Source organism: Pelmatolapia mariae, linkage group LG22 (genome assembly GCF_036321145.2).
Source record: "Pelmatolapia mariae isolate MD_Pm_ZW linkage group LG22, Pm_UMD_F_2, whole genome shotgun sequence".
NCBI classification, from domain to species: domain Eukaryota; kingdom Metazoa; phylum Chordata; class Actinopteri; order Cichliformes; family Cichlidae; genus Pelmatolapia; species Pelmatolapia mariae.
Genome location: NC_086245.2, coordinates 20,893,197 through 20,909,367, shown reverse-complemented (window position 1 = coordinate 20,909,367; position 16,171 = coordinate 20,893,197). Strand labels below are relative to the sequence as shown.

Genomic DNA, 16,171 nt, shown 5'->3' with positions numbered 1-16,171 from the left:
TAGGGCTTGTAATAATTTTATACTTGTCCATTAGGACAACTCAAAGTTAAAATAAACTCTGAATATTAGGATAACTCAAAATATCTTTTAAACTTGTATTTTTAAAACGAGCAACACTTAAAATTTAACTTTAACCTGTTAATTTAAACTTTTTTTTTTTTTGGCTAAAAAAACTATATCGTAGACTGAAGAAGAGAAAGAAAATAATGGTTTAGTTTTTGCTCTCTTGCATATATTAACCCCCTTAATGACAATGCAACATGTGCTCGGTGGAGATCCATCAAGGCGCTTTTCGTCTTCTGTGTTGTCACGATGAAAGATGCTGCCTTTGCAGGCAGGCTCCACTAGACGTCCCATAGCGTGTCAGGAGTTGTCATAGTGCTGGTTGAGGAATGTTGCTTGTAGTCCCGTGCTCTTTGAAGAGGACACACTGGATAGATTTTTTTTTTTCTTTCCAGCTTTTCATCAAAGCTTTCCTTGGCAGGTCTACTGACATAATCTGGATGCTTGGCCTTAGTTGGTCGCCTTGGGAAACCAAGGCGCTCGTGTTTAAGGCTCAATAGTCTTAAAGTTTTAAAAGGCTTGCAAAAAAGCAGTGGCCATAGCTGGAGATGTTGTTATCGTCCCATAGGATAAATCGGGGATCCAGATTTATGAGTTCATATCCTAGCTTTTATGATGGTTTTATTGGAGGATTTTTTTCATAGGGGTGTTTAAACCATCTCAAAAGACAAAAGCAGGACGATCCTGTGTCTTAAGGCACAAAAATGACAAGGTATGAACCAACCTGTGGTTTTGGAGTATTGTTACACCCCTAGTGATTTCAGCAAGATGATGACAAACCACATTCTACGCATATTACAACAGCGTGGCTCAGTGAAAGAGACCAGGTGCTAAACTGGCTTCCATGCAGCCCAGACCTGTCACCCACTTAAAACATCTGGTACATTATTGAGTGAAATAAATATGACAAAGAACACCTGGAAGTGTTGATCAGGCCAATTTCTGCATCGAGCGAGAATGGAAAAAACCTTTTAATTTCAAAAGTAAAACAACTGAGTGTTGTTAAAAGAAAAGGTCATGAAACACAGTGGAAAACATGAGCAGTCCCGTTCTTTGAAACTTGGTGATGGTGGTAGATTCAGATTCATTTCTTAGTTTTAATATGAGGAACATTTTTATTCGAAGCTAGGTTGTTGTACATTTTAATTATTATCTCTTTATCTATTTAAGAAAACTGGTTGTGCTTTTGTATTAGCACTTGTCATAGCAGGAAACACGCTGACATTTAGCTATCATAATGACCCTGACCATTTACTGATAATAAGTGTTGGGAAGGTTACTTTTAAAATGTATTCCACTACAGATTACAGAATACATGCCCCAAAATGTAATTTGTAACGTATTCCGTTACGTTACTCAATGAGAGTAACGTATTCTGAATACTTTGGATTACTTAATATATTATCATGCTTCTTTACAACTACATGAATGTACTATTGCTGTGTGATTTATTACTATTACTGAAGGTTACTCGCCATACCAATACCAACTAGATTTTTAAATCTTAATATAAAATGAGTAACAGTAGGGTGGACATTAGGTAAGGCTGCACTTTTTGCAGCCATCTCGTATAGAAAACTGTTTCACGCGTATATAAAACAGGTCCGCGGCTCCAAACCGTAGTAAAGGGACCTCTGGCTAATACGTCGGGTCAGTGTCGGGCTTGTAGCCAAAAACTAGCTTTACTTTGTTGTCTGGGTCAACTTTGCTAGCGAGAGACAGAGAGAGGCGTTACATGTACTCCGTTACTCCCCAACACTGCTGATAATATCTTTAGTTACACCGTTGTTTGGTATCATAAACTTCTTATTTAAAATACTATATTACTATATTAATAATATATTGTTGTGTTCATACTCTAAAACAAATGCAGTACCCTACCTACTTCACTGATGGGGCATAAGAATCTGAAATCTTAAATTACAGTCTGTTATAGAAGCTGAAAGGTGATTAATTATAGTTTATATAGTAATAAGAGCCTGTGGGCAATATTTGATGTTGTGTAGATGTACTCTTACCTTGTGTAGCAGCAGTGAGCTTAGCCTAGTGCACCCCCGTTCAATCAGTTGTATTGATCTGGTCCATCTGTTCTCCTATCCTAGGTTGTTTGATGTGTGCACAGTCTCTCGGACTGACCGAGAAACCAAACTCACTCTGGTCTTTGAGCATGTAGATCAGGACCTGACCACCTACCTGGAAAAGGCTCCTGACCCTGGAGTACCACCTGAGACCATCAAGGTAACCGCTGTCGTCGTAATTTAGGTTTACAGTGGAATGTAAATGCAGTTTGTTTTGGTTTTTTTCCATTTTAATGGTCATTATAAATGTGTGTGTGCTTGCCTATTACACAATATTCCAAAAAAAAACCAAGGAGGCTTATTTTAAATATTATTTCTGTTTGAAGTATATAGGAAGCGCCTGGTTAATCTCTTGCGGCTGTAGCATTGGTTGAACACAGCCATGTTTCTATGGTTCTGAGTGGGTTTTCTTGGCCAGAGACCCAGAAGGCAGAGCAGTTCCCTCCAACATCAGAGTTACTGGGGCACTCTGAGGGGCAGCACATGTGGCAGATGGGCTCCAAATTAAAGGATCCCTGCCTTCTCTATTTTCACCCTTCCCTCCAACTTTACACAATATTACAGACACAGAGCCAGTTTTAAAAATCTTCCATGTGTGTCTTTGAAAACAGAGCCCTCTCAGTTGTGTGCTAAAAGTTGTTGAATAGGGAAATTTGTTAAATAAATCCACTGAGCATCCAGTTACACTTTGCCAAAAGGTCGGAAGTAGCTCCTTTCCTCTGTTATGGTCTCTTTAAAAAAAAACAAACTGAGGAGTTCGTGTGGGAAACATTTAAAAAGAAAAAAAAGATCTTTATCGGGTTTCACCCCAAGGTCAGTTGATGTGCCATGAATAATATTGGAAAGGTATAACTCTTTTTTTTTTTTTTTTTTTAGACAGAGGAGCCTCAAGAGTTTGAAGTGTCAAATTTGAAACGGAGAAGTTCGGGTGCTACGGCAACCGCTGATCATCACCCCGGGCCTGGGTTCGCTTGTGAAAGCTTTGTGTCGAGCCGCGCTGTCAGTGGGATGCAGTGCAAGCGTAGACGAGTCGGGTAGATCACACCTGAGGCTTTCCCATGACTTTTGCCGAAGTTGATACAGACTGTGGGACTGTGGTTTCTGTGATGTGTGCGCCGATCACGTCTGGCTGCAGATATTATAATACTGCAGCGTTTTTTTGGAAACTCGACGGTTCAGAAATTTTCAGTCATTGTGTATAGCTACTTTCAGTTTTTGGGTCTGTTTCAGCAGAAGGTTAATCCTTATTAGCTAGTCAGTTGTTTTGAGTCCCATGAAGCTGTATTAACTAATTTTATTTAATTTTTTTAAGTAAACTGAAAATAAGAACATAGCCCAAGGGGATTTAATGGAAGTAAAGGGTGGGAAGAAAGGTCCTTTTCTCTGTTTGATTTTACAGAAGAGTTAGAATTTAGCTCATTTCATTTAAAACAACTCATTAATAATTGTAGAGCCAGTGGATGGAGTAAAAATGTGCAGTTTTATCAAAAGATTGTTGCTTATTTGTCTTGTTAAATGGCTGAACCAATGGTTGCAGATCTCTGACCACTTGTCTCATAGGACTCAACAAATTAATCAACGAAAGGACTGATCATAAACCCCGAATGACTCAGATTCTTTCTGTGGCAGTGTAGAGGCTACTGCACTGAATACGACTGTAATGAACAAGCGCTCCCCTCTTTTAGTCTCAGACCACGTGTGAAAATGTGTCAACGGTCTGATGTTCACATTTGAAGCCGTGTTGAAACATCTGGACACTGGTACATACCTCCACTAAGAAGCCTGTGTTGTTGTGCTCAGTATTCAAGAAAAGATGAGGAAGTGGTTTGTACTGGAAAGGAAAGAAGACAGAGAAGTTACATTTCGGCCAGCTTTCTTAACTCTGCAAACCTGGCCTGACAATACATGAAGTAGGCTTACTTGTGGGATTGTCAGTTTTATAAGATGTCAACCCGTCCAATAATTCACACTATCCGTGCTTGGACATATCTGACGTTGGAAAAGTTTGAGGAGGCGTTTTGGGGCTCTGAACAATGTGGCCACCTCTTAAGCCCCCTCCCAGGCTCTGCTTTCTCCTAACAGCTGAGGCCTCAAGGAACAAAAGGACAGCGACAATGCTACAGAGGCAGCCAGGCACCATCCCCTGTTATTGCTAGGACAGTGGACACTCCACAGTAACTCGAAGGGGATCCCCTCCCCCCAAAACAACTCCAGATTTTGAATCCCGGTCCAGACGTGTGTCACCGGTGCCCATCTGATTAAATGGCAGTTACCCTTGAGTGTGTGAACGTGTCCACCTTTAACCGTGAAAAAACATTTACCTTCAACCAGTGGCCCTACACTCCGAAAGAAGAGACATAGTTTTCAGCCCTCCACCCAACACCACCCACTCAGGCTCGAGACCCACCACATGGTCATTGATGCAAGGGGCCCTCCTCCAGGAATCAAATGAGCTGGAAGGACATCAAGCAGCCAGGTTGCCCCAACCTCAGCGCTCGTCAGCCGGGCCACCGCTTGGGGCTCGCCCACCCTCCTCCGCCACCATCATCCAAGCTTCCACAACTCTATTCTGTGGGTCCACGAAGAAGGGGGAGAAGAGAGGTTAATGAAGCATGGGGAGGGAATTACACTAACGCTAACCGGCAGATGTCCCATATTGTGCCTGGCTACAATAAACAATATGGCTGCCTCTGCTACATTTGCATTAGAAAAGGAGGCGCACTCAGAAAGCCATGTTTTGACTGCTTTTTGCATGGGCTGACTACTTTTTTTTTCCCTCCCTCCCTGGACCTCTTCTTCTTTTTTTTCTTTTTTTCAGGGTCAGATCTGTTGCTTTTTTGTGTGATTTTTTTTTTTTTAATATAAATTTCCTCCTGGCCAAGTTGTTTGTGGAGCTTTATAGTTTGAAGCGTTGCCAGATGAAGACAGTTGTGTGAGCCACTTTTCTCTCTCTGCAGCTGGAATCAGCTTTGAGGGAGGCGGATCGCTTTGTGCCACAAGTGGCCTTTATACTTTTAAGAAGTTATAAACTATATTTTTGTATGCATAAACTTGATGTTTGCCTGCTGTCAGTGGTTATAGTGACCATGTAGAACATAGCTGAAATATTTTGCATTACTCAGCTGTGACTCTACCTGATAGTGCAGAGAAGATGACACTCAGGCCGCGGAGGCCAAGACTGTTTATGTGTTTGTCCAAAGGTCACACTTGTGAGATAATTAGTATTTACTAGGAAATGCTGTTGAAAGGAAGCATGGTGAAATGGCTATTTAAAGCACAGAGGAACTGATGGGTGGGGGGGCCGTGCTATTGTGTCAGCCCCCCCCCACCCCACCCTGTATATACACACACAGACACAAAATAACCAACTGCCTGCCTCTGTCCTATGGTCCTGTCTGTCTGCTGCCCTCCTCGGGAGGTCATGGCTCAATGGAGATGTAGAAAGGAAGGTCTGTTTATACATCCTGCCTGTCCTTGGTCAGAGGGCACCCACACACTGATGCACCCTCACACAGACTGAGATGCATACACAGTCATGCGCGCGCACGCACACACAGATTTGGAAATGGATGCGCTCATACTTGCACCAAGCCAGGGGGAACATTGTTAGTTTGTGTATACAAACACACACACTCACATCACTCCCCATCTGCACAGTATTGTGAGCAGGGTGCCCTGTCTCCTCCTCTGTGGCCCGCACAGCAGCCAGCCCCACACTGCTCGCTAATGTTTTCTGCTTCAGTGTGCAGACCCCTTTGACTCACTCACCAGCTGGTCGGCCACTGAATAGAGCTGCGGGCTCAGGTCCATGTCACTTGTGAGGTCTTGGCGGAGGGCTTTTTGGGTTGTTTTTTTTGGGGTGTGTGTCTTATGAGTAAGAGGGAGCATGGGTGCTGTAGAAAGGGGTGCTCAAACTCGGATCACAAACCTTGGATATTTCTAGAGGGTACCCGATCGGAGATCCAAGAGCACAACCGTGGGGATCGTTCTGTCTTTTCGCTAAACAGACTTGAACTTGCAGCTCCCCTTATACGAAGTCTGCTTAATGCCCGCTTGAACACGGACCAGGTAATTGCCCGGAACAAATGGGTCTACTCAGGTGTTGCCCCCCCGTCTCACCTAAACCAAATGAAGTATTTTCAGCAGAGAAGGTGCCTGAAGCTCTTCTGCTGTGTGCTACATGTAAGCGAGGCTAAAAAAAGAAAAAACAAACACGCACACACACTTTTAAGTTGGTATTAGGATTCAACCTGAAATACCACTCCCTCGACTTTGATTTACTTAAACAGTCTTTGCCAAAACTACCTGATCACAATCCCTTGGAATGACTTGTTTTTTTGTTTACAGGTGTGGCACCTGTTTGAGTGTATTCCTATTTGGAAAGAACAAGTCTTAGCTGGCTTTGTTCATTCCTGCTCATGCCAGTTTACCTTCCCCTTTGTGTCGTGGGCAATGCGGTGCCTATGGCTATTTTCTGAGGTCAGCTTTGGGGCATTGAAAAAAAAAAAGGGGGAAAAAAACGAGCGAGGGCCAATTAAATCTAGCAGGACAGCTGCTGAGTAACAGAGATCTGTGCTTGTACAAAGCAGGGGCCTCTTTCTGCCTCTATCGAGTGTGTGTGTGCGTGTGTGTGTGTGTGTGTCAGTTATCAAACATCTGCCACAGTCGACGAGAAAAGACGCAGGCCTCCTCTAGTTAACTCCCTCCGTGCCACAATGCTTTTCACTGCAGGCTGTTGTCACTCTGGCCTTTCGTTGCTCAGGGCAAAGGAGAAATGGATTCAAATCTTTGTAGTTGTGCAAGGTTTTGCAGCCTAGACTTTGTGTGGACAGTTAGCATGAACTGTTTCGGAAGTGACGATCCAACAGGTCAGACGTAATCATTCAGATGTGTATATTGCAAATGTAATCAACATCCACGACCATCCGCTCAGCCCTTTTTGCCCCGTATGCGTTCAATAGTGCCGTTGCTGTACTAGTCTCATAATTAAACCATCCATTTTTAAACTTCATAATAAGTTTATGTCCTTACTGCCCCTCTGTTTCCCTATTTGGCTCTTTTACAGGATATGATGTACCAGCTGCTCCAGGGGTTAGACTTCCTGCACTCGCACCGCGTGGTTCACCGTGACCTAAAACCCCAAAACATCCTGGTCACCAGCGGAGGACAGATCAAACTGGCTGACTTTGGTCTAGCTCGCATCTACAGCTTCCAGATGGCGCTCACGTCAGTGGTGAGTTATGTTCTTCATATTTTTAAACGCAGTAGGTCTCATCCAGCAGAGGCCTTCAAAACAAATACTCGCAAAACTGTAAGCGCATGGGTTCCCGACTGAATGAGCGCGTCAAGACTTCTCACCATGAAATATGGTGATTTTTATTTTTAAATTTATTTTCTTCTTCTTTTGAGTTGTAATCACACTACTACTGAAGAAAAATAACCTGGATTTATTGGCAATTAATAATTATAGACCTACTTCTGATCTTATCTTTCAAAGCTAAATATTTCATAGTTTCATTTTTTTAATATTTTTTTTTAACTAAACAACTGAAGCACCTGAACTGAATCAGGTTTCAGAACCAATAGAACCACAGAAACTGCCTTTATTAAAGTCATCAGTGACCTGAAGATCAACAGTGATCCACAGAGAGTTTCTTTGTTGCGCTTGATGCCATTGTTGACTTTGTGGCTATTGATCTTAATGTTTTAATTCAACCACTTTGCGATTTTAATTGGTTTTAACATGTCGGGCTCTCAGCTGGTTGCCATCATACCTAATGGATACAAGTTTTCATGTTTCAATTAGCAGTTTTAGATCTGCACAATGAAAATTCCATTGGGAGTTCCTCAAGGGTCCTTCTTTGGTCCATGACTCTTTAACCTTCACATGCTCCTGCTTGGTACAGTGTTCCCTTGTTTATCGCGGGAGTCACGCTCTAAACCCCTCACTACACACTTTTTACACTTGTCTCAGACAGGCATGAACATTTTCACACTTCTCTCTCTTGTTTAAACTCTCAAAGTTCAAACCTTTGTAGAAAAATAAGTCCACTATTGTAGAATGAAACCAAAGATCAAACCCTGTTTTCAGGTCCAGAACATGAGAATAGAGCAGCTGCAAGAGAATTCAACATTAATGAATCAATGGTACAGAAGTAGAGGAAGCAAGAAGAATGAGTTGAGTAGGTTTGACTTACCTGATTGTGTCTAGAAGTCCAACTTGTGCGATGGTAGCATCTTCCTCTGCCTTTTGGGTGCTACCACAGGTGCCTTTGATGGAGCAAAACGCTTCGTTGACAGTGTTGTTTGTTGGGGAGAAAACTTACACAGCAGTACAGCACTTCTGAGTCACACTGCTAGCGATCGAAGTTCTATGTAAATTTGACAAGGTGAACACATTCTGTACTGGACAGGAGACATGGCACGAGATTGGTTGATAATGGTCTACAGCCAATCAGGATGCAGAACACAATGCAGTGTAAAAAAACAAAGCATGCAAAATTGCACAAAAAAAAAAAAAAAAAATCCAGAAACAGCGAGGCTGCAAAAGGTGAACCGTGTTATAGCGAGGGACCACTGTACTATCATAAAGAATAATAATAATCCTACCACTCTTGCAGATGATGCACAGCTGTGCTTATTTTTCACAAATGAGTAAGATCCGTTCATGACATTTTTTGCTGGAAGTCATAATCTTTTCTGAATTGAGCAGAAACAAGGCGGAAATACTTGTTGTTCTAAAAACTGGAGAGAAAATCTGTTCATATTTATCACCACTTTTTCTCCAACACAGTCAGCAGGTTAAAACGTTGGCATTATTTTGGACAGTCATCTCAGTCATGTTAATAAAGTCACGAGGATTTTATTTATCCACCTAAATTGATACAAACTTTGAAAATCCTTCTCTCAAACTGACTTTGAGAATTTGATCCATGCATTCATATCTAGCAGGTTAGACTGTTGTAAGGCTTCATTTATTTATTTACTACTGACTATTAGAATCATCAGTAGAATGACTTAAACTCACTGCAGCAGCTAGAGTCCTTATATGTACATGCAAACTTGAACATATTACCCCAGTACTGAAGGCATTTCATTGGTTCCCAGTTTAACAGATAATTACCTTTAAAATCCTTTGATTTTAAAGGGATAGTCAGACCTCTTAGGTGCAGGTCTTTTAATTGTTTCCATAATTAGATCCTAAGTTTCCTGAGGTTCTTTCAGTTACTGTGATGCTGTTTGGGAACAACCTGCCTGCTGAGCTGTAACTACATTCAAAAACAGACTCAAAACCTCTTTATTTTTTCTACAGGGTTTCACTTAATAACTGTGTGTGCGTGTGCGTGTGTGTGTGTGTGTGTGTGTGTTTGTTGTCTTTTATTTATTTGTACCAACCATCCTCGAACATGCACTTTGTAGTAGGATCTTCATAAAATGCGTGTGTGGATACTTCAAACTCATGCCGACGTTGTCATCAAGGCTTTTTGGTGGCTCCCACTCCTGACCCCAAAGCCCAACACAAGACACACTGCCTTGAACTTCCCTCCCATCCCCTGAGAGTTGGATGAAAAGCGTCTAATGTGTTGTAGCGGGCACTTACAGGGCATCAGCGGGTAGCTCGGCAGAACAGCGCCAAATGATAGGATTTCTCTGTGTAAATTGAGAGCCAAGGGGCCCCGTGGCCTGCCTCAGGAATCCCTCAGTGGCTGTCGCAGACAGGGATGGAACAGGCAAGGAGAGACAGACACCCCTCCCGTCCCGCTGTCGGGACTTTGATGCCTAACTGCAGAGCTCTGGGCTCTGATGACCAGATAATATATAGAGAGGGACTGAAAAGAGTCTTTGGAAGAGTTTAAAATGAGGAGAGATGAGACTTTCAAGATCAAGGTAGGCAGCAACAGTAGCTCAGTACTTTGGGGTTTTTTTCCTTCTTAAAAAAAACTTTTATTCAAAGCTTTTCTGATCTGCCCGCCTTTTAGGAAATTTCATGATTAATATGTCTGGACTTTTTGAGTCCATTGGGATAGTGTCATTACCTTATGTTAAGGCTTGTTGAAGGTGACATAAATATATTTTAGCCAACTGTAATTTTTTTTTCATAAAGGAGTATGTATTCTTCAATGGCCTGTGATAGGTTTTTTCCTCTGACCTGTAGTACTAATTATTTAATCATCTATATTGTATTGGTGCAAGTCATCCTTGGAGATATGTCAGCTTTCTCTTACATATAGTAGACTTAAATAGTACTCATCTTGTGATGCTAAAGAAATGTATCTTTCCAGACTCGACTGAGTTGTGCAAAAACCCAATCTCTTTTCTCAGAAGGAAGGAGTGGATGCACCTGCTGTTGACAGCAAAAGGATAGGCTGGTGTTGTAGTTTCTGCATCCACCAGAGTCCACCTTTATCCACCTGGGTCTAGGTGACGTAAATGTTGAGAAAGCTGAGCTGATAGAGGATGAGCTTTAATTCTGCTCGTCTGTGGCATTATCACCGGACAAAAACTCATTAGTCGTAGTTCATTAGCATGAATTAGGTGCTCTTCTCTGTGTGACAGCCAAAGCTGACATGCTTGCATCTACTGCACAGTAGCAACTTCTGGTGCTCTGTAGGCATTTTTATGGTGAAATACCATTTCTATTGGTTTTAAAGGCAGTTTAGTGAAACAAATCAGCAGATTCTAAAAAATGCATTAAACATGTCAAGTAAGCTGACCATCCCAGCATGCATACCCCAGTGACCTTTGTTTTAGTTGCCTTCTTAAAGTCCAGATATGATATTTTCATTCATCAGTTGGCAATAATGTTAGGCATGTACATGATGTTAGGCATTGTTGTTCAATTTTAAGTTAATAATTAAATTAAATGCTAAGATTACTCAACAAATACACTGGGAGGCATTCACATAAGTGGGCGGAATGGCAGGTAAAGTCTTTGTGTTGGAAACACTGATGTGAACTTGCACTTTCATTATTAAGGCAACAGTTATTGGAAAGTACAGATGAGTTACGGTTCCAAAGGTTACACCTGATAGCTGCTTTTAACTGGGTTAGTCTTTAAGAGGAAAGAAATTCAGTTTGAGTAATGATCGTAGACCACGCCATAAACATATAATTTCTCAGTATTGTCATACAGGGTGATTTTTTTTTTTTAGATTAAGATAAGTATTTCCTCAGTTATCTATCATCCTGATTGATGATTATTCATAGTAGATGAAGACATGATTAACCATAGAATTTGCATAGTGTTACACAATATTTAGTGTGTATGTGGTTGTACTGAGGATTTGTCTCAAGTAGGTGTGATAGTTTCTTTTCTTTTTTTTTATGACTAGACGGGGGCATTTTTGTCGAGGAAAGAATACTTGCCAGGGGATTCACCTTCACATATGAGCAGCAGTTATGAAGTCCCCGAAACTACTCGCGCGCACACACAGAGCAGCACATAACATGTTAATCTGTTTGCAGTCACACTCGAGCACTCATTTCCTTCCTCGGTTAGATTGGGCCACAAAACGAGATGGGGTGTGTATGTGTGTGTGTCTTAGCGCATGCACGCGCTGGTGTGGAGCTGCGAGGACGGGGTCTTCGGTTCCAGATGAATGTTCCTGCGTCTGGAATCCCCCTATCAGCCCAACACACACACAAACAAACGCACACACATACACAATCTCCATTCATCCATTCATTGTTTCCTCTTGCTAATAATAAAGCGCACAATCTACACTGTATGCAACACACACACACACACAGTGTTTAAGAGGATCTTCCCCTTTGCCCAACAGACCAACAGTTACATATTTAGTCACCTAATGCCACCGTTACTGGTAGACAGATGGGCTTTAGAGAACTGCTGTTGCTTAAGCGAATGAGACTGTTCTCTCTCACTTTCAAAGTGATTCATTTAGCACTTCTAGAATGACAAGATGACTGAAATGAACATTTGCATGAAGTTGTCAAAGAGTCCCTCACTCACTTTTATGGGTTTTGTTTTTTTTTCCCCCAGTGTTGCTAACTGAAAGTAGCACTGCTGTACTTTCTGCTGATGATTTACCAGCATTGCCCGAACTTCTCTTTTTGTGATGAATTTGCTGCCTCACCTAGCAACATGGTGGCTTGCTAATACACGTGCATTAAAAATGGGTCATGGAGTCCGGGTGCATGCATGAATGAATATGAGTGATTGCCCCCCAACCCAACCAAATCGGCTTCTCGTAGAAAGGAGGTGGAGAGTAAAAAGAGGGAGAGGGGAGGGAGACCACCCAAAGGGTTGGTGTGGGGGTCCAGATTAGGGTGCCCCCGGCAGTCCCTGAGGGACCATTGCTTTGTTGACGGTGGGGTTTTTTAAAAAAATTTTATGACCCTAGTTTGGCTACAGCCTCATTGTACTGCCTTGAGTGACAGGCAGATGGGAAAAGCTGATGGGTTAATCTGACATAACAGGAAAGAGTGCAGAGGGCTCTTTAAGATCCTCCTTCTGCCAAAGCACTTGAAGCAAAATAATCTTTTTGGAAATGGGAAGAAGTGTCACATCATTTTAATACAAAACAAACCAACTCACAGAGTAGCACAACGCTTTAACCTTTTCATGCATCCTAAATGCATAAAGTGACAGAAAACATGTAATGAGATTACTAATGGACTTAGTAAACGCTGGGTTTGTTAGCAGGATGGCAACACTGGTAGGGTTCTCCAAAAGTTGATTCTGTTCGTCTGGACGTAGCGTTTTCTGTGGGAGAAATGTATAAACAGATTGGGGAAACCTGCAGTCAGCTGAGACTGAAGAAGTCACTTGGATGAGTGACAAAACGTTTCTCCCACGGAAAACGCTACGTCCAGATGAACAGAATCAACTTTTGGAGATTTACTTACCTGGATGATTGAGAATGCATCAAGACATTTAAAACACTGATAGAGTCTTTATCTCAGAATATGAAGTGCTTTGGGATAACTGTTGTTTAATTTGTGAAACTAAAAAACTTTGCACATAGTCTAGCTTGCAGAGATGCAGTAATTTGTGACTTTTCAGTGTCGGCCCTTCTTCGGGCTAGTGGGTTTTGAGAAAAAGAGAAACCACGTTAAACAGGGAGTGGTTGTAAATGTAAAAACTGTCACATTCTTAAAATCCATTCCACTCAGAGTTCAGTTGAGCTGTCAAAAGTAGAAATTTATACTATATACTACTTTATAGATGTTAGCACTTACAGTGCCCAAGGCAATGTTCATGCAAAGTTTCATTAAGGCGGGGGTAGGGAACATACAAACATATAACACACTCTCAGAGAATCTGTCATAAATGTGCACAACGTTCATTTCATTCAACATTGAAATGAATGCTCGAGTTCTTAAAGGCTTGACCGCCTTCCAGTGTGACGGCGTCCTAAACCCTGCAGGTGACGCGTGTCAGTGAACCTTCTAGGAATCATTTGCATCACCAGTACAGTGAGTGAACAGAGAACGTAAAGAAGAATCTATAATAAATTCACCAAAAAGCACTAAAAGAGTGCCAACACATGGCATAACATGTTTACTTTCAATACACAAACATTTTGTAGGAATAGATGAATTGGTATTTATTTGTAACTGGGCATGAATAACTTGATCTTATGATCTTATATTATACTGCAGTACATTTAACTAGCTCTTTCTCTTGTCATAACTTTAAAGATATAGCAGATTTTAAGGTCAACTTGAAAGACCGTGACGTGAAATGTAAAAGTGAGGTGAGACGACAAATGTGACACCCCACATACCGGTATCACGTCCTTCATGTTGCAGAGGCCATGAGAAACAGTTTTAAATATCCCATGTGACATGTATTAATTGTTGTGACATATTTTAGATCTTTGTACAGTACTTTCTACAGTTTGACAATACACATCACATCTAAGTCTTTTCGCCAATTTTCGTAACAAATCATGAAGTTGGCGTGGAAGGCCTTCGCTGGATGTAGGCCACATTTTAATGGATTGTTAGCATGACCCCACTCGACACCCCCTACAAAGTTTTATCAGGATTCATTCAAAACTTTTCGACTTACAATGTTAACAGACGGGAAATCATGCAAATGCTAAACATAACCTCCTTGGCGAAGGTTATAAATTCAAGTAGGTAAATATAAATAAATCTTTAAGACCTCGAGAGGCAGTTGCAACGAAAAACACATGCAACAGATTCAAATAAAATATGAAATACAAACTATGTATTTCATGAGACACAGCAGTGTTTTGAAACAGATGTGCAAAGTGTTTCTCTGAACAAATACAGCTTAAAGAGGCTTTCTCTGCACACAAGAGTCTGCACATCAGACAGTTTCCACATGTCAGCACCAACACTAGGCCATAAACATCGGAGCACACAAAAAAGAGCACGCATGCCTTTAGTTGACAGTCACAGTTTGTAACGTGTAAATTATTTGGTAGAGAGCACCATAACTGCTGGATGTTAGTAAGACTCTGATCTATTTTAATAAACGCAGAAATCTTTTTGTTTTTTTTCCTGTCATTTCAAGAGTTTTATTATGGAGAATTTTCCATTTCAGTCTCACAGGATATGAACTCTAACCATTAAAATAACTACCAAAAAAGGCAACAGGTAGCCTAGTAACAATGAAAACACACTTTATGGTGTCTTGTAATAGCTGTGGGTGGATGAATTTTGAATGTTTGGGAAATAACTAATGCACGGTGGATTTTTGGGCTGGTTATTGTTGATTATGCATCTGAGTGAATCTCTTTTTCCCTTCAAACACACCACAGCATCTGCTCTGCCCACTTAGGATCAACAGGATGTTGGTATAACTTCATCTCCTACACTAAACTCTGACACTTTTCGTTAACACTCCCACTAAAGTTCTGGGAAATGGAGCCATTCTAGCAGAAAAGTTCTTTTACTCCTGCCTCCATCATCTGAGCATTAATCGATCCTCTCCTGCTTACCCAGCTCAGGGCTCAGTAACAAATCAGCAACTCTGCATAACTGGAATGATGGAAATGGATGCACGTTGAGGAACTCATCTCTCTCTCTTCACTCCTGTGCATTAATGAATGTTTTATTTAATTAATGAAAAGGTCAGCTAATCCCTATTGACCGTATACGTAATGCATGAAACATATCAGTTCATGTTAAACCTTGAGCTTGAGGAGAAATCCAGCTCAGTGTTTTTAAGAAAATTCCTAACAGTAAGATAAGGGAATCCCCTCAGCTTCATGTGACTCATGCAGGTCAAGTTAGGTGAAGCTTCCAATAAATAACTTCCTGTAACCTGACCATAAGGGTCTTTCCATTGTTGCCATCCACACATTGATAATCATCGTCATACAAGGCTCGACAGGATGATCCCATGATGCCCATTGCTTTCCGCTCTTATGCCTGTCACGCGCATGTCGTTGCCACTCAAATTGAATTTGGAAAACTGAAGGGGAATGCCAGCAGACTTTGATGCGAGCGGTATCTGTTGAGCTCTTGTGTTTTTCTAGTTTTAACTGAAAAGAAATGGAGCGCGCAGCCATCATTTACTGGGAATTACAAGATAAGCTTATTAGTGGTGCAAATGTTTTTTGTCTTGCCTCTGATCTTATCTTACATCAGTGTGTTGAGTGACATGGGAGCCAAAGGGAATTTTATGTCCTGACTAAACTGAGGCTTACTTGTTTTGAATACAAACACTGTTTTTTACTCATTGCTGCTTTTCTGATTTGCATAATTTTGAATAGACTCGTCTCAAACAATCTGCACGTCGACAGCCACCACTTCCCCTAAAATGTTGGTTGGTGACTGTAACTGTTACCTGATCAAAGGTGTTTTCCCACTTCTTCCCCCTGGTTCCCTCTCGCAGCCCTCCCACTACCCGTACCAGAATAAGATACCCGTATCTCAGACGACATTAAACAAATTGAAACCAGATTTCCTGCCCGTGCTCAAATGGCAGACGTGCTTTTAACTCTACAAGACTTTCAAGAGCAGTCTGACTGTATTCAGTCTGCATTTGCATTTTCACTATGAAAGTGTCTCCCACCTTTGCACCCTCGTTT

General features: G+C 41.5%; 1 protein-coding gene across 2 annotated transcripts in view; it reads left to right on the top strand.

Annotated features, from left to right (window-relative positions):
- cdk6 (cyclin dependent kinase 6) overlaps window positions 1-16,171 on the top strand; it is a 40,275-nt gene that overhangs the window by 5,464 nt on the left and 18,640 nt on the right. For both annotated transcript variants that reach the window (XM_065471026.1, XM_065471027.1), the window contains 2 exons: window positions 2,166-2,301; window positions 7,207-7,374. In XM_065471026.1, coding sequence (XP_065327098.1) covers window positions 2,166-2,301; window positions 7,207-7,374 — 304 coding nt within the window. The remainder of the gene's footprint in view (window positions 1-2,165; window positions 2,302-7,206; window positions 7,375-16,171) is intronic.